The sequence below is a fragment of the Melozone crissalis genome, unplaced genomic scaffold (genome assembly GCF_028551555.1).
Source record: "Melozone crissalis strain CALT ecotype California unplaced genomic scaffold, PUWL_Pcris_2 ptg000006l_1, whole genome shotgun sequence".
Taxonomy (NCBI): Eukaryota; Metazoa; Chordata; class Aves; order Passeriformes; family Passerellidae; genus Melozone; species Melozone crissalis.
This window is the reverse complement of record NW_026535784.1, coordinates 12,434,319-12,458,468: the sequence shown is the minus strand read 5'-3', so window position 1 is coordinate 12,458,468 and position 24,150 is coordinate 12,434,319. Positions and strand designations below refer to the sequence as shown.

At 37.9% G+C, this 24,150-nt stretch overlaps 1 protein-coding gene across 4 annotated transcripts in view; it reads right to left on the bottom strand.

The window, feature by feature from the left end:
• Window positions 1-24,150, bottom strand: part of SORCS2 (sortilin related VPS10 domain containing receptor 2) — a 519,673-nt gene that overhangs the window by 214,256 nt on the left and 281,267 nt on the right. For all 4 annotated transcript variants that reach the window (XM_054290103.1, XM_054290102.1, XM_054290105.1 and 1 more), the window contains exon 3: window positions 5,677-5,776. In XM_054290103.1, the coding sequence (XP_054146078.1) occupies window positions 5,677-5,776 (100 nt within the window). The remainder of the gene's footprint in view (window positions 1-5,676; window positions 5,777-24,150) is intronic.

The window sequence follows — 24,150 nt, the reverse complement described above, 5'->3', positions numbered from 1 at the left end:
ACTTAAGCCTTAAGCAAAATGATGCAGTCAGGTCACATTAGTGCTCTGATGGTGCATCACTGGAATAAAATGGAATGGTGACACTGCTTATAAGGCAAGAACACATCATGGTAGAGATCTCCACATACAAACTCATATTCTGTAATTTCACAGGGAAATGTTCCTCAAGTAGCTACTCATCTTGTTGAAAGGAATATCCCTTACCGGACTACTAGTAAAAGTGTTAGATAATTCTGTTCTCTATATTTGGAGATGTTCTACTATGGTCTCTAAGGAAACTGATATTTGAGTAGAATTATTCCTTACAAGTGAATGTAATCATACTGCATTTTGACAAATTCCACAACCAATTGTTCTGCTCTGAAAGACAAATGTCAAAATTATGTAGGACTGCATTTACCTGTAAGTGCTTACAAACATTGCTCAAAACAACTGCATCTTGGGAAGCGCTTTTATAGTTCTGGCAAATATTCTTCTGCAAAGTATAATACATACTATTTAAATCATCAGGAGTTAAAATAGTGTATAAAAAAGCCTACATCCTTATTACTATCTTAAGTGTTCTGCCTTGTTTGGCAAGCAAGAATATGTTTGTCACCTTGTCTTTCATTTTGGAAAAAACATGCAGTTATTGGTTATTGTGACAGCTGGGAAATGTAAGTGTTCAACTCATTTAACTAATAAGTTAGTGTATCACAATCAATACTTGTTTTCTCTTAATATCAAAAGCCTGAATATAAACTGCTTATAGCTGCAGGTTTTTCAAAAGCATATAAATGGAAGGATGGATGCACCAATAGCATTAGCATGAATTAAAATTAAAATATGCACTGGATGTGAGGGAAAAAAAAAATAAAAATCAGTGTGTTCATTCAACTCCTCCCCAACAACACTACATAAAATCAAATATGTAATTTCTACATCCAACAGCATATATGCTCCAAAAAAAGTTAAATATTTTATTGATAATTTAGCTTAGTGAAATTAAATTCTGCTAAATTTTTTCTTCTGTAGAAAGAATTTGCTTTGTTCACTTGATTCCAGATTGACGCTATGGAAGTCTTAATCCCATACTCTATAAACCACACACATCACACTTCCAAGTCACAATTAAAATGTTGGTTTGGAAAACAGAGAACACAAAGCAAATTATTTCCTGCACATGGTATATGATGGATTTCCTGCACCATTTGATGCTATCAGCATGTGCTAAATACTGAAAAGGAGATTATTGCATAAATTCTGTTGTTTAAAGTGCAGGGACATCCCTTATCACTGCACAACCCCTCAAGACTGCAGAGGGAAAAGCTATTTTATAACACAGATCAATGAAAAAGTGCTTCAAATGGAGAAGTTAGCATCAGAGAGCTTACATAGCAGAACTCCCCTTCACTAGTCTACAGCTTTCCAAAACCATATCAGTGTCTTTAACTGCTGGTTTATACTACACTAAAACCAGACAGAATGCAAACCAAATGTTAATGCATCCTTAGGAAGCATAAACTTAATTAGAGTGTGACTTTGCCTATTACTCTGCTGTTTCATGGCATTTAGGGTGACGATCTATGATCCTACTTGGTCATTTGCAGGTAGGTCAAAATGTTTTCTACTTGTGCAGCTGCTGACTGCAATTCAACTCTGCCTCACAAACAATACAGCCACCGTTCACATCTCCATCCCATCATTTCATCAGAAAGGTCCATTCAGAGCAAAAAACAAAGCCCTCTAAAGCTCTGTCTTCAGAGATTTGCCATCATTTCTTGTCAAAACTTGGTTTCATAGCTTCAGTCCTCTGGTAACTGCAGCAACACAATTTCTGCATTTGAGTTCTGCTGCCTTCAGCCAGAAAAAGACACAGAGTGAATGAATTTACCACAACTGGCAAAAGATTGTGTGGATGTGACCTTGATACAACTCCTTCCAGATTCTTAACTAAGGCCTACAGTACTCACCACAGCTTGTTCATAGAAGGCTATGGCACATTTCCAAAGCAAAATGGAATGTGCCACTTTTTGAATGAATATAGTAAGGTTTATGGATGATTTCCATACTTCCTCCAGCTTATTCAGTCTCCAACATTCCTATATTTTACCTTATAACCTCATGAGGGTTTTTATACAATCCTTTTTCCACATGGTACTATGTGAAAAGGGTGCTGTTGTACTTTTTGCTAATGCACTTTTTAATCAACTACATCATTTTCAGTACATCTTAAGAAAATGAAAATTAGAGTCATTCACAGAAAATTTCCAGAACTATTTCACATTTACTGTATAAAGCTCACTTAGAAGTCCATTGCTCTCTCTGGTATGATTGCAGCTCACAGAGTGGAGGCAAGTTGAGTGAAAGCCTAAGCCACTCTAGGAGCTGGTATAGTAAAAGCTATGAACTGTAAAAATGATGTCAGCCCAAGAGCTAGACTGGAGCCTTCTAGCAGTTATTTCATTTAATTGCATTTCAAAACTGACAAACAAATAATCTGTTTGTTTCTTGGTCCATGAGAGCTCTAGCCACACCATCCAAATCAAAGAAGGCAAAGGCTGGGACTGGGAGAATGAAGAACTTGCCATGGTAGAGGAGAACAGGTTTGAGACCATCTAAGGAACCTGAAGGTACACAGGTCCATGGGACTTGATGAGAGGAACCCACAAGCCCTGAGGGAACTGGTGGATGAAATGAGCCAAGAGCACTGCGGTACTTAATCGCCAGCTGGGGTTAAACCATGACCCATCTCTTTGTATGTCTTTGTAGGAAGCCACAGTTTGATTCTGTTCAAACCCACAACAGTCACAAAGTCACTTACAGAGATCTCCTTATTCTCATTGAATTCTCACAAAGAACTATGATTTTAACAGTATGAACTGCCTGGAGACACCCATATTTCTCCATTGGTGTTTTCTTTTTTGTTTGCTTGGTTGTTTTTTGTTTGTTTGGGTTTTTGTTTTGCTTTTCTTGTTGTGGTTTTTTTGTTTGCTTGGTTTGGGGTTTTTGGTTATTTTTTTTTTTTTAAATTGTAGAGGGAGAGAGCTTGACCAGATACCTAATTCTATAGAACTTAAATCAGGTGTGGTTAATGCCCTGATGACACTGAGGTGGGAATGATGAGCTTTAAATGTGCAGAATTTGTTCTTCCACAGATGACAACAATGGCTAAATGAAATGAAATCACAGAACACTTTTTACTATGTGAAGTATTAAAAATCCCCATAAATGTATTTAATCTTTGCTTTCATGTATTTTCCCAGTCACTAAATGCTAAGTGGTAGCATGGGACTACTTATGCTTTACATTTAAAGGGCACACTTAGTTCCAGTACATGCAGCCAGCACTCCAGTTTCCATTTTCTGCACATTTTAAAAAATGCGAACTGGTTGAAGTAAACCCATACCATAATGATCTGAAGTAACATCAAGAACAAGTAAAAACCTGAGACTTCTGCTCAGCTCAGAAAAGGGAGTCAGAGTTCTAAATATTCTATTGCCCCCAGTGCAACTGTGCTGAAAGGGACAGGGAGATATGCGTTGTCATCTTATTTCAAAAGTTCCATACCTTTCCAGTGACTTCTCATGGTCAGTTCCTCACAGCAAACAAATTCCAACTCTCTTCACAGCACAACCAACAAAGTCCATCTCTCTCCTCACCCAGCTAACCCACTCTTTTGTAGCACTCTTCTTCTTACTGGACACAGCTGTGGCCTATTAAGGGCAGGCCTGCTCCTAATCTTTGGTAATTGGTACAGCGGCAACTCCTCAGGTGTGTGACTACCTTCTGCACTATTTTTATTTTCTTACATTCTATACCTCCACAGATATGTTCCTCCATCATCCCAAATAACTTGTGTGAGATCAACTTAGTCTTCCTCTTAATGCCCTAATGAAAGGTCCAGCACCTAAAATTTACCATTACAACAGACTTACAACATGAAGCTCTTAAAACATGAAGACTTCCCTCTTACCTTCCACAGGTGACTGTGAAACCTCCAAGAACAGTCTGAAGCTGTTGGCTAAAGCATGCAACCCCACTGCTTTCATCATTTTTGTACCACATATGCATGTATGTATATTTCCGTGTATTAATATATCTCCCTCTGGCATCATTTAAAGGCTCTAGAAATCCTTTCTGCTCTGCTGGTTTTGTTGTTTGTATACTGATAAACAACACCTTCATAGAAGCAAATATCCACATAAAAATACTGTATTTATATTGACTCAAAGAGACTTTCTGTATCAGGTGGCTTTCAATATCATATTAGCTTATTAAGTGGGGTTTGCATCTCTAAGAATTTCAGCTTGTGAAATTCAGGAGAATATAGATTTTTCTTAGACAGGATTAAGATGAGGGTTCTTGTGAGCACTGGTGTGTTTTTCAGGCTTGAAATTTAGCAGTGATCTTACTGCTGTTTATTTTTTCACACAAATGGCACAAAAATATTGTCACTGAACACTTGTGCTTGAGCAGGCTTTGATATTGCAGCTGATTGAGCTGGGAAAGATCCTCCATAGGGCTCTCATTCACCTCATCCTTCTAGCTTTTATTCCAGAAACTGAGATGGGTAAAGATTTTTGGTTTTATTCTTTTGGACTTGAAACCACCAGTAGATTGTATATCTGAAACACATCATCTGAAGCAACTTTGTGCTTGTTGGCAGTTCCACTTTAAGAAACGAAATAATATTTTCTGGCTTTGCAGTAGATTAAAAATATATTACCAATTTCAGACATAGCACAGCTTGGCCACAAAATTCCAGTGACAAGTTCAAGAGAAATACAATATGTACTTAATCATCAAGGCAGTCTTACAGATTTCTTCTGATTTTTGATTAAGTAAAACAGACAGACAAACACAACAAACATTGTTCTTCCAATCAGAGGCCTCTACTGGAAATCAGTGTTTCTGTATTACACTGGATTTAAAAGGCCCTTATCAAGAGAAAATTCTTATTTCATGAAAGACCCACTGTGCTTATGTTTCACATTGCACTTCACAATTCTTGCCATTTAAATCACAGGCACTTTTAAGACATAGAAGGGCTGTTACTGTGAATTTTTTTCCCCATAATCATTGTTCCTTTGCTTCTAATATAACATCCATTGTAAATACACTCAGTGGGTTGATTTTGCTCTCACTTATAAAGTCCACTTAACCTTTCCAGGTTCCAGGAAAAGTGTTTTGTTTCTTAGTAATGATGCAGGAACATTTCTTAAGAAAGCTTCATGGGGAGGGGTTTTTAAAATTTATTTAACTAAGGTTCTACACAGGATAAACATCATTATCAATGACAGCCTGCCCAATCCCTATACTTTATATTAAGGAACATGTTAAGAACCTTGTGTATTAAAGATGAAGAGTTTGAATGTTAGTCCCTGAATCCATTGGGATGTGTGAAAACCTACAGAATTTCATTTTTCATTTGCATGGAAAACACTATGAAAGTTTGATTTCCAGGAATCGTATGAGTCAATGATCTCATAAGGTTCCCATATCCATCAAGGTAATTTTTTTTTCTGTCTGTACTATTCAGGAACAATAAATATCTCACTTCTGTATGTCACAAATGCACAAAGGTGATCTTCACCATCATGAAAATAAGTTTCCTATATTGTGAAAACCTGTAAAACACTCTTTACATAGTCCAAGAATCTCACCTGCACTACAAAAATGGTTTTCGCCACATACCTTCTTTTTGTTGGTGGAACAAATGTAGAAATTGTCAATAACAGTGGCAATCCCAGGCTGTAGATTCAACTTTGTGTATAATGTCCCAAAATCTGAAGACCTGAAAGAAATCAAACATCTGTAAGTGCTCTTTTCTAAAGGCTTCAGCATTGAAACTCTGCAAAGAAAACCCCTCTCTGTGCACTAACTGTCCATTTTCAATGCTTCTCTGCTATCCTTTTGCTCTTTTCAGAGTTCATTAGCTACTAAAAGAAGCCCACTACTATGAAGAAAATTAAATTCTAGGTTTGAAAAAAAATGGCTAGTTCTGTCTGTACTTTGAATTCTCTGCAGTGCTAGTTTGTTTTTTTCTGTTCAGTGACAGAAGCCTGTCACATACACCTTTCCATCACCACCCACAAGGTGGAAAAAAGGAGCTATAAAGAGCACAGGCTCATTGGCAAGCACTAACAGCATCTCCTCAGCTATGCAGAAAAAGAAGAGTTGACTTCAGAGCTTGCTGTTGCTTAAGAGAAGAATTTGGCCCAAGATCTGGAAGATTCACATTAGACCTCTAGCAGAATTAGCACTGAATATAGGTATCCCATCCACTCCTCCAGCTCTTTTTCAGAAGATCACTGAATTTTCAATTAAAAAAAGGAAAGTCAGTACTTGGCCATCAGTATGTCACAGAGACATCTCCACGAGTATTTTAAATGTGGGCACTCTGCAGAATTTGTTCCATACTTCTGAAAAGCTGCCAGTGAAAAATGGCATCTGTGCTCTGCAGTTGTATTGCCAATTTCAATTACAAAAAGAACGGACAAGTAAAATGTTAATATAAAGAAATGTTAGAGAAATTCAAAGCAAGTCACACCCAAATTTAAATCACTTTGGATGAAATCTTGCTTGTTCTGTTTAGGATCAAATTGTACCACATGCCCTCTCCATATTCACAGTTATCCATTTTGCCTTTGGAAAGGGACTCAGACACATCTAAGGCACTTGTCCCTTCTTCACCGAGAAGCACACCCTAGGACAGAGAGTTGGTGTGAGAACTTCCACTCTACACACCCTTTTCTCTCCCTGGAATAACAAGCAGGCCTGAAGGTACTCTGTCCTAACTCTGCATCATTCAAACAATTGGGAGCACTCAAAAGCTCTCATGTCCAAGCGAACCATGACAAGACTGTCCCACCCAGTGTGACACTACACTGCCTGTGTAGTGATTTCTGCCCTACAGTCCCTTTCTACATTGTTCATTGCTCCCCAGCAAGCTCTGGTGCCTCATGCTCCTCACCCAGGGCAGTCACTGCTGAACTTTGTGGGAGTACAAGGAGACAGAGCAGAGAAGAACCAAATCCCTGGGTGAGTGTGTACACATTGAGAAGTAGCCCACTGCCAGAGGTCTCCTCCAAGCCATGTGAGGCAGGTTATTCCCTGAAGGGCTGATGCCCACAGAAGGCCACCATGAGCATCCCACCTATGTCCCAGTGTCACCCAGAATGTCACTGAAGTTGGAGGGCATGTTGTATGAAGCCAGAGGCACCTTCTGTGCTTTCACCAATCCAGCCTTCCACAAGATCCAGGAACTTTCAGCTGCTGCCATGGAGCAGCTTTCTATGTCTTCGGCATCAGCAGGCATAGTGGGCAGACAGTGATATGCCTGAAACAGGTCCTAAGGAATACCTAGAAAGGTTCATGTTTACCTTGCTTTTTTTCCTTCTCCACCAGTTTAGTGGAGTATTTATCCAATACTAATTCTGCTAGAGGTCCAACCCAACCGGTCATAACACTATGACACTCAGGCCATCCTCCAGCCTAAAACTGTGAGTTTAGCCATTTTATAGTGTTATCTGAATAGATTTGATCTGGGATTTTTTTCCCCCCACAATGTTGCTTTCTCTACAGATATACAGCAATGTATTAGAGAATTTACTGAATCATAGCAATTCGATTTTGACAAATAAATATATAGATATCAAACACATAAAACTGCAGTGTTCAGCACAGAACTAATTAAAATTCTAAGGGGAATAGGATGGACAGTGCTACACCTAATTTGCCAGTGGTATTTGACAGAAAGAAATTAAAGCAAAGACTTAAAATATCAACTTCAGACAGATGTACTGAAACCATGCAGAACAAGTATGTATAATGAAAACATAACCTAGTCTATTCTCTTTGAGGGAAGAATATCAGGTCAGTGGCTAGCCCAGTAATAACATCCTGAAATAATTCTCTGAACCTTAAAGATGATTCAATTTACTTTGAAGAGGCAGTTCCAGGATTAATAAAATGGGACCACTGGAGAGTGACACCATGCGAAGGACACCATGGCAACTCTGTCAATGTGTGAAAAGAGTACAGGCAGGAAGCCCAAAAAAGATAAGCAAGTTCCAAGATAAAAAGTTCTAGTCTAAAACTTTCCCTTCTAATTCTCATGACTTATAGATAGAATGCAAAAAATGAAGTTTTAACAGGATGAGAGCACTAAGTATGGTATTTTCAGACAAATGTAATAAAACTATGCATTCAAAAAAAATTTTTTTCAGGTAAAAATTAGCAATCTCAAGGGAAAAAAGAAATCCAGTTCCAGCCTGAGAAAATAGGCAACTGTATGTCCCGAAAAGTGCCTTAACAGGAAAAACATGACTGGAAGAAGATCTATGGATCTATAGAGTCAGAATGTATTCTGACTTCCAAATCTTTCTTACTATAGCCCACACTTGAGAGAACCCAGGAATGTCAGCTATTCTTTGAGACATTTATATACAAGAGGACATAGTTCAAGGACATCATTCAAGGCGGGCACTGTGTAAAATAATTGGTTTTCCAAATCTACTATGATGCAGAGAAAACAGATCACCTCAACTTTTTCACTTAAGATGTAACTTCGAAGTTCCTGACTGGATATAGAAAGAACTAACATTTTGAAGCATGCAGCTAGAACAGAATATCCTTTAATTGCACTACAAAGCTACAGACAGTTGGGGAAGATGAATTCTGTGACCCCAGTGCACGCCTACTTCAATATATATTTCAACATTTATTTGTACTTGTACAAAATTGAGGAGAGGAGGAACCCTTTATGGTTTTAATGGAAAGAGTGTACACATGTACCTGATCAGAAGAGTAAAATTTCCTCCCATACCATGGCTTATTTGAAGTGGCAGCACAACAGCACAACTCCATAAACTGGAACAAGATGTGTACAGACTGCCTTTGTAAAGAAGGGTCTGATCTGCAGTTCTAAGTGATCTGGACACAGTTAATCAGAATTTTGGCTTTATGTGAGACATTGCAGGGGAAACAGCAAGCTATACTCAGGCTGCTTCCTGCTGCTGTGTATCCATCTGTGCACTATAGGTTATAGATTACAAGGGTATTTCTTCATTGAGCAAAACTCAGTGTAGGATTCACAGGATACACATCTTCCAGTACTCAGGTGATAGAACCATTGGATGGTGGAACAATATGATTACTCACATACTGATGCAGACATCACACAACCTGAGCCAGACAGTTTGTGGCGTTTTTGAAGTCAGGTACATACTTCTGCTGTAATATGTGTTAGTCTTCTCTTTCTTTTTTTTTTTTTTCCCCCCTTTATGGAAAAAAATCAGTTCTCACAGAAAGAACAGCATGTTCAGATAAGAGTCCTCAAAATCATACAATGATATTACAGCACAGACATAATTAGCTCTTTTAGCCTAATATTGCAAGCTCAAAAAAATATTGAGGGAAAACGTCCAAGTGGTAAAGAAATGTATTCTCATGAAATAAAACTCCCAAAGCCCCTAAGCTCTGTGCAAATTTAGGTCTCATCCTCAAAAAGGTAAATTTTTTAGATTTGAGGTAAAATAAATCTATGTGTAACATAATTTGGAACAGTACCAAAACATTGGATCTGGATATCTTCCATCAGAAATTTTGAGAAAGAAGAAGAAATTTAGCAGATTCCAAAAGAGACATGAACCAAATGTTTGCCTTTCTGAACTTCACTACCATTATAAAGCTCTCCCCTGTGACTCACACCTATGATTCAACATTGTTCATTGTTAGTTGTTTTTCCAGGTTTTATTTACAAGTAGGTATTTAAAAATATATAAGAAAAATTAAAATTTAGCATAGTAAAATGTAATGAAGATTCTTAGAGATGAAAATTGCATTCCCAAATCAAATGTAATACTCAAAGAACACATCAACTGCAAAAAAATGCTTCCTTACTTTTTTTTTTTTAATGAATTGAAGAGACACTAGAAAGAGAATGGTTGAAACACTTAACACACATGTTCATCAGATTTCCTCTACTTTTTCTTCTTGAAGACTAACTGAAGATTCATTCTAGTCAAATGAGTCATGTTGTACAAGCTCCATTAACTTAAAATCCTGGAAGACAACAATGAAGAGGTTTCAAATGACTCTTGGACCACTTAACTGGTGAAACTAAAAAAAAGTCTATTTGAAAGAAAAGAATACAAAAGATCTGTTGGTTTTGATAATTGGGAAATTGTTGAAAAAAAGATTCAATTGAGATGCACATTAGAGAATCAAGGAAGAGTGGATCTGTACATAAAACTCACTTGACTGCTTCCCACTTAATTTTCTCCAGACTTTATTGCAAATGTTGTCTTCCCACCTTCCCCTCCTTTCAGTCAGCAGAACAGTCCAAGATTTACAGCATGAACTTTTAAAATACAGGATAAATTATTTTAGATTTGTGCTCTGTGACAGATTTACATCTAACAGTAGGATTTCCTTTGTGCTCTGGTCCCTCACCTGAAGAATAGAGACAACACTGTTGACTACACCTCAAATGTGTGTAAGGAAAACAGATAACTACAGCAGAGTAATGAGGAACTGGCTGATGAAGTATCTAAAACAGATACATCAGAGGTTCCATCAACAAATACCAGGACAAGCCTACTGAAAGGGAAGAAACCAGAGGAACATCATTAAAGAAGTGGAAAACTAACTCATCATCTTCACTTAAATAGCACAGAAGCCTTCAAAGGTTTTTACATGTCCAATGTGGAAACTGCAGAGGCTTTGGTTAGCCTCATAAAATCCTTTCAAACAAAACCAAAAGCCCCAAAGCCTTTCTTCAGAGAACAAACACATTGTAACATTGAATTCCAACACCCAATTCACAGATTGAGGAATTCATGTGGATGAAAGTTTCTTCAAAGACTGTAGAAGTATAGGACTCCTAGCAATCCAATTAACATCCAGCAATCCAATTAACAGATTAATAATCAGCAATCAGCTTTGCTGGAGTATTTTTTGGAAATACCTCTCTCTGTCTACTTTCCAGAAAATTGAGCCTTTTGGAAATTACACATTTTCCCTCCCAAAACCAAAAATATAGAAACACTTCTTTCTTAATCCAGTTTTACACTAAACAATCAATGGCAAAGGCTAGAGGTAACATAAAATATTTTAGCAACTTCATATTTAGGCAATAGAGGGTTTACCCACTTTTCCCAAAACCACTAGAGATTAACATGTCCTGTTTTCACTTATCAATTATTGATATCATATATTGATCACATATCTGATAACACAGATTTTTTAAAAGCTGTTGGTAATGCCTTTTTATTTGTAGTGACCTGTTCTGTAATGCTGTGTACAGGACATGGTGCAACTTTCCATTCATACAGTTATAGAGACTCCTTCCAATAATTACAAGTGTTAATGATTGTAAATTGCTGACCTCAAAAATTCCATGGGGAAAAAAAAAATAAAAGAACCCAAAAGACTGCATTTGCATCAAGTGAGGAGATTCAAGAAGGATCATAAACATCACATGTTCTAGAACTGGGCTTTTATTCAAAGCTTTAAACATATCCAATTCAACTGCCCACAGTGGAAGGAAAACCAGTCCTCTGTGGCCAACAATAAAAGCCAGGATTACCATGGCAGGTGACTTTAGGGAGCCAGATGTCTCCTTAGGAGCTCTGGCTGCTAATGTCAGAGCGACAAATAAGACATGACCTTATTTCGCAACGCACACAGCCCGGTCCTCTGACACCACACGGTACCAAGCCTGACTGGGCCCCAGACTGGCGTGCCAGGCTGCAATCTCCTACCCTGATGTTGCAATTACCTTTGAAGAAAATGTTCTGTGTCCACGTTTTTCAGGAACTACCCTATCTCAGAGCTGTCTGGACTCAATGCTTCGTACAAGTACAGGAACCATTCATGTTTTCTTATGGGACAACATGGATGGTGATAAACAGAGCTCTTTGTACAGATGGGGGTGTTACTTGATAGAGATATGTGAATTATACAACATGTATTTATGTACGGTATCATTTCTTCCCTTGCTAGTATCTTCTGTCATGCATTTATCAGGTAGTGGTTTTGGTTAATGGCTTCATCTGCACAATGAACACAACACTCATGCTCAAACTCCAATAGTTAGCAGCATTGTGTCTTTATTATCTACTACATATCTTCCTGTGCTGTATTTAAACATTCCCACTCTGCATATCTCACTGTATACCACAGCAGTTATCTTTTGCAGCCCTTCATTAGTCCTTCAATATAGCACAAACATCCTGCTCATTAGCCTATAATCACTCTGCTTATCAGTTACATTTTCAAGCTCCTCATTACTTTGCTGCACAGCTGCAACAATTAGCTTTTATATCCTACAGGCTGACAAAACATCACATTAGCTTCTATTAGCTGCAGCCATCTCCTACCCTCTCAGAAAGTATTAGTTTAGGTTAGACACCTATTCTGAAGCTACTGCCTTGGTGCATTAATTCCATCACCAACAACAGCACTTGCTGACAGCACATCTCGGAAGGTACAGCCTGTAGCCGCGCTCGCACTACACAGATCCTTGTGATGAATCCACTCAAGCATGAAACAAGCAGTGTCACAGTGACAAAGCAGACAAGACACCGCCAGCAAGACAGGGTTATGTCTTATTTTTGCAAAAAAGTAAAAGCTCTGGGTTATTTCTTCCTTAGCTTTGCAGCCATGGAAGAGCTGGGGCATGTGCTGGATCACGCTGCCCTTAAGGGGCACCAAGAATTTTTAATTTGCTTGGGGGCAAATTAAAAATTCCCCCACAATCATTCAATCCCAGTCATTTGTTCCTGTTAAAAACAAACTTATTGAAACAATTCATAGTCAAATTAACGGTTTTAAAGTCCTGCTCTTGGATCATTTCAGTAATGCTGTTTACAGTTCCTTCCCACAAACAGTTCCAGTGACCTACATGAGGGAGTAAAAAACAAAAATGAAATTGTGGAAAATAAGGAAAGATCAATTTCTTACCACACTTTCATTACTGAATTCGATGTATTGTGTAACCAGCAGTTACTATGCAGGCATTTCTCATAAGAAACAGCCCTGTGTAGATTCAGTTTCAGCATTTGCAAGTCCTGCACTGCATTAGCAAGGAATGGAGTATATTATGGAGCATTTGAGAGACTTAACTATTTGATTAACTATTCAGTTATTACCTACAAAACAAATTAATATTTCCTACATAATACTAGCTTCCTTACACCTATTTAGGCAACCATCTTTGGAAAAAAAAAAAAAGGTTTGGTTTAGTTTTGGTGGCATATTTTTTGTTTGGGGTTTTTTAGTTTAGGAAAAAGAAGTCTTTGTTGCTAAAATGCAATTTTCCAAAATTATGCTTACTAACCATATTGCCAGAAGTGGAACCATACATATATCACTTCCAGTATGATTTCTCCTTTATGAGTTGTGAAGGGAAATGAGTAATTACAAAGGAATCATTTCTTATCTCACATACTTGTGTTCTTTGGGAAAAGGAGATGGTTCAAGAATATTTTCTTGAGGTTTGCAAGGAACATTAAAATTTTCCACCATGGAAAAATGCTAGGCATTTCCCATAGCCCAGGCTTTTTATTTAAACCACTAAACACAGCTGAAATATTTCTGAAACAACTTTATTCTCAGTCAGGCAGCTTCTTGGAAGGCAAGAAACATGTTGGGATATATGAGAGAATTTGGCCTTGTGCTTTCTGACCAGAACAGCAAATTTTCTTGTAATCGCTGGATAAAACTGGTTGAAATAGGAACATCTATTAAATTAAAAAAGAACTGATAATAATTTAATAAATTGCATATGCACATTCACATGCAATTATCTATTCCTCCAGCAATGGGCTCTGCCAACTATAACAGTCTTCTACTCACTCTTCAATAAGCACAACTTTTCTTTAACTCCAATTGTAGCAGTTTTAGCTTTTGCTGCTGATGTGCTGATCTCCATTTTATGATTGCTGTAGGGGAGGTGAGAGGGAAAATGAACTATATGGCCAGGTGTAGCACTTTATAAAAAGGTAAATGAAGTCAACTGAAGTTTTGTCAGTAATTTGAGTGTGCTACTCTGCACCTGAATCCAAATGCTTGGCAAAACTAAGGGAGTAACTGGACATTTTTAAAACAAATAAAAATCCTAAACAAGTAAATATAGAAAAATATACTCTGGAAATGTTATCAGAGACCCACTGTTGCCTGTTGTGAGTTTTCTGGAATGCTTCTCTGAAACTGCAAGTACATATCTGGGATGGAGGCTGGTCAGTGCTCAGATGCAGCTCAAGTTCATCCAAGATGTGAGTTCCCATGTTCCCAGTGTCAAAGGAGTGATTATTTCAAGTTACTAAAATTGCATCAGAACAAAACCTTTACAAGGAATTTTAAAGCATTGTTTTGAATCCCTCTCCTTCAAAAACAGTCCATGTCAAAACAATCATCTGCCTCACCCATGACTGCCCACAAACGATTGTCATGATGTGTCTGAATCATGAAAACATTCAGATAGTTAAACAAAATCAGGTTTTCCTAACAGGTTTAAAATCACTGAGTGACTGTGCTGCCTGAGCTGGCAGCATGCAGAACATGATGGGAAGCTGGTAGGAATGGGAGGAGGCACACCTCAGGTGCTGCATCAATCAGGGGCACCAGGGAATTCAGGTACTCACAACCACTTCAGCAAGGTTTGTTTCTGCTATTTGCTAATCAACCCAACCATAATCCCCTAACAACATTCTACAGTTGCTAAGGGGTTTTATTTACTTATTTATTTTTTTAGAGCTTTCAGCAGCCCAATTTCCCTTACAGTCATTCTCCTGTAACTGCAGTGACACCTGTGGAGGGCTGAGCCCATCAGCTGTAGTTTGGCCTCCTGTTGAACTTGGCAAGCCAGCAGCACATAAAGCTCCAGCAGATGTTTCTGCTTTAATAGCAGCTCTTTCAAACCCTTGGCCAGACATAAATCCAAAATAGATCCAGAAAAGAGACAAGCAGTGCCACCATCATGGCTCTTAAAATTAGGAGGCAGAACTAGCCTTTTCTGCAGGACTCTGAGAGACCATTAGCAGCAGAAGGTGTCGGGAAGTGTTCCCATAAATTATGCTGACAGCTTAAGAGGGCCAGCCACAGCAATTGCAGCACATTTTGCACTGTGTCACGGCTTGCTAGGAAACAGAATCCTAAGACAAATACACACATTTACACAGGAGTTTCCAAACTAAGATCACACTTCATAGCAACAAGTACAGGAAGCAGCCAATTTTATGGCCATTAACACCTCCACATGGATCCATGGTGCTTCCACATCATGTTAATGAACATTCCAAAAATAAAACAGTAAGGCAATGATCCTTGGTAGAAAGGATCTTCTGAATACATGCCTTGCTAGATCTATTTTCTTAAAAGAAAGCTGCACTAAGAGTGTATTTACAGCTGCCACTGTGCTTTATGGGAGAGGAGGTTGATATATACCACGGTGACATGCTAATACATCCATTCACTTGGTGATGACTAACTGCCCCTAACAGAAGCCTGGTCCACTGTAAATTACTGACATGTAATTTCAAATGCAAGTTAAAACAACCCCCACAGAATAAGAATAGTTCTCAGCATCCAAAATAACTCAAAGCACTGAAGGAGCTGAAAACTTCAATCACATTCTTGTCTGACATTAAAGGAGACTAGGAAGAGAAAAAAGTGACCCAGTGTCTAAAAAAGGAGGTTTTTTTGTAGGAATGAAGGTTATTACCTGTTTTCCTGCTTCCCCTATCACCTACAACTCAAGCTCAGATGGAGGTGCCTGTAGCAGATGCAGCTCTGAGGCTGTTGGGGTGTCTGGGCTCTCACTGAGGCTGGGACAGCAGGGGATGGGCTCCTTCCTTGCACGAGCCTTGTGGTGTTTGAAGGTCACCAAGAGAACAGCTGCAGATGGAGGCCAGCAAATTTCACAGTGTCCAAGAAGATGGGAAAGGGATCCATGACAATGGCAGCAAGTTTATATATGAAACAAAAATGTGAGGAGTGGCTGATATATCAGTAATACATCTTGTGCAGACACAGGCAAACAGGAATCTGATAAAGCTCAAAAAAACTACAGCTGGGAAGAAATAACCCCACACATCAGTATGTACTGGAGGGCAACAGGCTGGAAAGCAGCTTGGCAGAAAAAGCCCTGGAGGTTATGGTGGACATCAAATCAAACCTAAGCCAACAAAGTGCAATTGCATCAAAGGCTGCTTACAGTGTCTCAAGCTGAATCAGGAAGAGCATTTCCAGCAGGCCAAGGGAGGTGAAACCTTCCCGCTCAGCAGTGCTGAGATCCAGCTGCAGTGATGTGGTGTAGCATTGTGGCCCCTCAGAAGTAGAGGCACAGACATGCTGGAGTACACCCAGCAAAAAGCCACAGAGGTGATTAGAGACTGGAGCATGTATCACAAAGAGCAAGGCTGAGAGAACTGAGAAGGCTCAGAAGAGACCTTATCAATCTATATAAATAATTGATGTGAGTGTATAAAGATGGAGCCAGACTCTTCTTGGCAGTGCTCAGTGACAAGCTAAGAGGCAATGGACACAAACTGAAATATATCAAACTCTGTTTAAACATAAGAAAATTTTTTCTTTTTTTCTTTTTCTTTTTTTTTTTTTTTTTACCGCAGGCTGCCCAGGGACCTTGACATATCTCCATCCTTAGAGATACTCAAAAGTCAACTGGAAAAGATCTAGATCACTGTGGGCTGGATTCAATGATGTCAAAGAGCTCCCTTCCAACATCACTCAACTTGTGATTCTGCACTTACTGAAAGTTAAATTACATTATTTGACTTTGCTGAAGATACTGTGCATGAAAAGTAATTTTCTGTAGACAACCAACACAGTTAAAGCATCACCAAGTCATAGGAGGAATTCACTGCATATTTGCTGGGGAATCCACAACTTCACAAACTAAAACCAAAAACTTTGTTATTTTACTTTATGTTCAGCAGAACTGAATTCAGCTTGGAGTGTGCTTGTTCCAAAGAAGTTCCTAACTGGCAGCACTGTGGATTAAGCCAACAAAAGAAACCTTCACATTTTCTGATAAGAAAAGTGCTTACTACACAGAGCTTGCATAATCTTTGGATGTGAAGTCTGAAATTATAGCTGTATCCCAAACTCTACATTTGACGTGGCACAAAAGCATTTTATCTAAATGTCATTTTGCAGTCATATAGCTCAGTCTTATTCAACTGCCCAAAGCAGTCAAGCTAAAATAAAGAGAAAAAAACAGATTTGCCCAAGGGAAGCTTTTTTTATTCTTTTCTGCTGTTGTTGGTTCCACTCTAAACGCCCACTTTGGGGAATTTACCCTATGAAAGCTTTGGCAAACCTTTTGGTGTATGCGGTCAAGACTACAGTTCACAGGAAAGTTCAGCATGACACAACTACTCCACAAATAAATGCACAGATTCCAAATTCTAGCCTCTAGTCCCACCAAGCATGTTTTATTAAATATCTTTTACACATTACTTGGAAACCAGCTTGATTTTACACCAGTGAATGAAAACCCAACATGGCAGCATTTGGGAAGAGACCAAGAAACATTTACTATTCTTATTTCCAAATCATTTCCACTTCAGGGCAGTTTTTTCAAAGAAATTCCAGCTACCATCGAGAAAAGCAACAGTAAGGTGGTCAGAAGGAGTCAATGCCTACTGCCCTACATTTGTGGAATATCCCATGGAAAACCACAGAGTGCTATCTGCTCTCCTTCTCATAAAATCATAGAATCATTTAAGTTAGAAAGGACCTCTAAGATTATTAACCCAGCACTGCCAAATTCACCATGTGTAATACATTTATGTATATAAATGTGTATAAAATTAAGTGTAATATAAATATGTGTAAATTTATATGTAAATGTATCTTGAATGCAGACTGGATCAGACTGTATCTCCAGGTTTTGTTTTCTTTTTACTGAAACAAGCTCTCATTATAATCATATATATATCTTAAAGACACATATAGTTCTTTGATTGCTGAATCACCTGAAGTGCTTTATCATACAGGCATTTTATATTTTTTCTGATTTTTAATATTCTTGCTAATAACAATGACATATGCAAGTCACAATTTTGTTGTTTTTATATATTTGCTTAGTAGGTAAAGGGAATTTCTTTCTTCCAGAGCTATCTGTCTAACTTTAGACTGTGTCCTACTATTTAAGTGGGAGACTGGCTCTATTTAACATTACCCTTTATTAACCTATGTCTAACATCTAACCCTGTAGAAAAAGTTCTACATAAAATTTAGGGAAATGAAAGATAATGACACATTTTTGGGGCATGCTAAAAATTGCCAAAATCTTTCAGCATATTGAAAGAAAAAAATTACCTAACTTCTGAGCATGTATTTGCCAAATGCATCATCAGTGAATGCAATACTTGAAATAAATAATTTTTAATGCCTGTAAATTACCCTCCATGCATTACCAACACTAAAACATTATAATTCTTAAATTAAACTTAATCATCTTGCTTCTTTTAGTTACTTAAATGTGTTCAGTACACATTTAAGTTTAGTCCCTAAAAAGTTGAGACCACTTTAACATAATAGATTTTTGCTATTTCTAATTTTCAGAAGTAATAAACTGCAGAATACTTTCTCCTACAGGAGGCAACCATATTTCCAGGTCGCATGTAATGGTTGTTCATCATTAGCTACTATTCCAAGGATACCAAAATGGACATCTTGCACATATATTTTCCCAGATACACTTTTGTCATGTTCTGATCTCTCCTCTTTATTAAGAATTTGCTAGTAAAACTGATTGATAGGTAGTCTTATTGTACGAGGAGAATGTGTCATTCAACTCTTTGACCTTGTCTTTACAGTACCAGTCAAGTGTCTTTGAAATTTGTTTACTTCAGGATTTACAAGAGCATTAAAGACAGGATGTCAGCACATCTCGAGTTTGAAAAGATCTTATAATAATAATAAATGAGTTTGGACAGTAGGGTCATCTGTAATGTACTTTCAGAAAGAGACACAAATTTCATTCTTCCATTTTATAGTTAAAGACAAGTAAAACCATTAAACTATGTTTTTTTTATTGGTTTGGTTTTGTTTCTTTGGACTGAGGAACATTATGTTTTGAGACCAAGACAGGCCACATAACATGAGATGAAGACAGATGCAAAATACTTTCCAGAAACAGTTCCAGAACCTAAAAAGCTTTTTTCTTAGCTCTCACTGAGCAAGCTCTGGGCAAGTGTGAAAAGCAGCCTCAAAGCTGGTTTGCTCTTTCAGCATGATGTACAATGTATAGAACTGAATTTTTCTATCACTAACATGAGCCAGCATTTCTGCACTTCAGAGTCACAAAAAGGAGTGTGATGGAGGATGGAAATATTTTCAAGTGCTAATGCTTTCCTTTCTTCATTAGCATTATTACATTAAAAAATTGCATATGGCAATATTTTTCTTTTGTGTTTCCTAAATGTTTGCATTGCTGCATAACTGCATAATTGTCTCAGAAAGAAAAGTGATCTTTTGTTCCAATTTAGAGCAGAGTCCAAAGTTGTGGCTTTGACGCCTGTATGGGCCACTCACTTAAGAGTTGAACTTGATGATCCTTTTGTCCCCCTTCCAAGGGGAGAATAAGAATAAGAATATATTATAAGAATATTCTGTGTGTGAATATAGTTGCACTCTCTTTATTTACCTGCTTGGAAATTCATCTCTTCTACTGCACGAGATTAGTAAGAATAATACAAAATATGTTAATCAGATGACCCATCAAATCCCACAGAAATTGTCCTCTATACAAGTACTGTGTCTCCAGGAACTGACTAATCTAGCATAAAAAGGAACAGTCACATCACGTCCCTATTTGCATTGGCCACATATGGGCTAGCAGCAGCTATGTGTGGATAGCATTTTGATTAGCACTTAAAGTTGATAATTATTTTCTTTGTTGTAGTTTTTGGATCTGTCTCAGATTCTTCTAATATTTTGCATATTTTACATAGATAAATAAATATGCATTCAAAACAACTGAGTTTCAGATGTTTCATATTCCCCCAAGTATTACAAAAGTCAGAGAAACTTTTGGATTTGTCTCAATAAAGCATTAAAATTGAACTAACTGATACTTGCAGTCACTAAGACACTAAAGGATGTAAATGTGAAGGGTATTACCATACAATCAAAGGAAGTTGTAAATGACTATAAGAAGAAGTAAAATAAGAAGTAGCTTTGAGTCACTTATTCTGTTAAAAATGCAAATTATAAGTAAGGGGTATTAGCTGATGATTGATAAGAAACTTCAAGTGATCCCAAATCTTTAAGTCATTCACGCTGATATTCAAAATGTAATTACTTTCAAACCACACAGTAGAGTTGGATTAATGGAACAAATACTTTAGAAGTAATCCATGAGTCATGCCTACTTATTATTATGAGGTTTGGATTCCTTTTCATTTCAGCTCTGTGCCTTTACTAAATAACAACAATAAGTAACACCACATTCAGACTCTCACATCTTTACACACATACTGTCAAGTATAAAAGGAAAGAAAAGAAGAATGTTTATGTAAGATTTTTTATGAAACGTCTTAAAGAAAATACAGATTGCGTTATGTATATAGTAGGTAGATTTTCCAGGCTTTCGTTTTATGCTGTGTGATTGTCTCTTCAAATCTTTAGGAATAGATTTGGAGGAAAAAATACCTTGTCTTTTTTAGTAAATGTGTCAAAAGGCAAAGAATGTGGGAGGGAATTATTTCTGCTGTTCCTCAATCCCTTGAGCAGCAGACACACAAAGGCAGAATAATATGCAATAGGAAGAGAGAAGCATCTTCCATGCTTGTAGTGAATAAGCATTACTGCAAGGCATACAATTACTAGAGATGTATGTGACTTCATCATTAGAAGACCTAAGGAGGGAAATATGATCTGTTATCCTCTGCTGCCCACCCTACCCCTACTTCCACTTCAAAGTCTATGAGCAGGAAAGCAAAATTTGCCTTTGGAGATGGCTGACCTTTAGTAACTGCATTTCCAATTATTATCACAGCACTAATTGCACATACAATCTTTCTTTTCTACCTATTTTTCTTTGCCATCCCCATGACAATAGCATTCTTTTTTGCTACTTTTTCTTCCTATTTCATTCTTATCTCTTGGTAGTGATTACACAAGACTCAGTGTGTAGCAGAGAAAGGAGAGAGAAATGCATTAGTCCTTACTTTGAAAACTGGACATGCTAGGCACAGATTTAATCTAAACTGCCAGTATAGCATCACTAACAGTACTGATAGCAGTGTCAGGCATCCTTGGACAAAGTCGAGAAGGCCTATTTGCATTTGCCTTGGAATTTTCTATTATCTTCTCTTTCAGCCTAAGAACACTTGGTGTCAATTTACTGTCCTGTCTCAGAAAAGAGAAGAAAAAATCCTTAAATATCAAGTATTATGTCTGCAGGCAACTGGTTCCAAAAAATGTTAAATAAGGGGCTCTCTGTCAGAATATTTCAAATTTCACTATACACTGCCAATTGAAAACAACACACCTGCAATGCAGTTCCACAGCTCAGCTGTGAAGCACTGGCCCATGGGCTTGCAGACCTCACTCGCCACTCTCACCATTCTAGTTTCCATTACAACTGAGAAAAGGTGAAACTGAGAATGGTGAAATAATTTGCATTTCCTAAAAAGGGTAAATATTCTGCAAAGATGTATAAAGGGAGGGAACAGATGCTAGGAGCCAGAAAACAATTCATGCTTTAAGACCCCCTTTAAAAAGGTACTCACATAAGTAAATCACTTGGAATCAAGCTCTGTGACTTTTATGTATATGAACACTAAATTCATCTCAATACACCAATATATCACAGAACACTGTTATTATGTTATTCAGACAAATTACTGTTTACAAAGTATCAATGATAGTTGCGTCAGAATATTTGTAAAGTAATTCTTGACCTGTATCTTGTCCGGCATAAAATGAAACGTTTCCTTATGCCCTGTCACAGATAAATTTAATTTTGCCTGATCAACTTGAGACTTGGAGAACCAGAGTTCTGCCTTGAGCATTTGTGATTATAAATTCTGACTGACATCCTCAAGAATTCTCTAATGCATAGTTAAAAATCTATTGATTTGGAAAATCCTTTTGCCATTTGCTGAAGTCTATTTGTAGAAGATGAACAGAAGACATGTCTAGACAGGACTGAAATAAATTAATTCTCAAATATGAGCTAATATTTACAGAAAACAATATTCTGTTGCTTGACTCAAGCAGAAGAAGAGACTCAATTAGGCATGTGGCTTCTTTGACGTCCTGTATCCCAGCACAAGACCTGGCTCCCCAGCCTGCTGCCATATGCTTCCTGTTTGAAACCAAATTCTGCTGCAATCTCAAACACATTCAAATACAGAGAAGACTTCTGAGGGAAATTTAACTGCCACAATCTTCCTCTGGGTTGCACCTTCTCTGATTCCATGATGGTATTGGCTTGGCAGTTAATCCTCACTGTGGGAGTAATGTTACCATACTGTCTGTCAAATTGCATCCACAGAACAAAACAATGCCAGCTCCTCACCTCAGAATAAACACCTGCAGACAGAAGCAGAGGACCCACACTGGGTCCAGTCTGCCCCTAGAGAACAACAATCAGTTTAGAAACAAAGTGATATGAAAAATGGAATTGGGTCTACATGCCATGAAATACATGGTAACAATTCCTATCAGGGCTGATTCTGTTTATATGCCACACTGAAACTCTCAAATACACCCAGGAGTTTGGAAGAACTTGCAGAAGACAAGATCTAATGAGAGCTGCCCTTCTCAGTTGTGGAGGTTTTTCACAGGAGCCAGAGCTCCTGGTCACCTTGTGCTCGTGAGGAAAACCACTTGCTCATCCACAAGTAAATATTCCAGCATTTTCCTTCCGTTTCTCTGCCACTATCCCTGCTGATGCAGAACAACAACACTTTCTAACTTAACAATTCATTCTTTAAAGAGTCCTTCATAATGCAAATGTTAATTCCCTACTGTCCTTCACTACAGACAAGCATTTAGAAATACTGATTTCATCTCAAAATCTGCTTATCCAAGTGGTTAAAAATCATTTCAGTTTAGAACATGTACCCATCCAAAGCAAAAATTATTTCCATAATCAAAATCACTGTTTCTCCTCCCCAACTTGGGACCATTTCAACACAAGTGTGCAGGGAGAGCAGTTCAAGAGGTTTTTTTTGTTCACTTCATGAACCACTTGTAACAGAATTTCATACCCTTGAGCAAGTCTCTCAATTATTCTCTGTGTACTGCATATGCCTGCAATAATGCTCTCTTGCCTGAGCACTCCCCAGACACACTGCTCCTCTCTTTGGAACTAATAATGACTGAACAGAAGTATAACAGGTAATTTGACTGAACAGAACTGTAAAACAAAAGTGATCTCTGCTGCATGGAGATGAAGAACAATCACCATACCTGTCCCAAGAAACCTCTTCACAGAACAAGTGCTTCTTTGGCTGGTCTGCACTTCTTCCTTTCTGGCAGTGTTTTACCACCAGAAAACTTCAATATCAACCTTGGAATTACTTGGTTAATATGCTTTGGAATACTTCAGCTTTCATAAAGATTTGATTTCACTATGGAAAAGTTGAAATGCCATCAGTCAGTAGCACAAATATTTCTTCACTCCTCTTCTTCACCTACGTTTAGTGAGTGTTCATATTTGTCTGAAAACGCATGCAGGTGGAAAAGGCTGTACCACATAAGAGTCATATAAACCAACCTCCAGCTAAGGCCCTGCAGGTATTGCCATGAACAGTTCTCACATCCTCCAGTAACAGAGGGCTACTCCTTATAGCAAAGACATCAATGGATTTTATTTTTTTAAAAAATGGATATTGAATCCAGCAATAAAGGGATCTGATTCCAGTGCTCTGCCTTTATTATGGAGCTGGCATCTGTGTACAATAACAAATTCATTTACAACTTGGCCCATGGCACAGGGTTGGGAACTAGATTATTTTTAAGGTACCTTCCAACCCAAGCCATTCTATGATTCTATGAACTTTTCATGAGAATCCAAGAGAGCTAACAGGGCTATTTTCTGTATTTGACAGCATAAACCCATGAGGAAATGCTGCAACTTGGAACAAACAAGCCTGACAGAAATTGTTCCTTCTTCCAGATCTG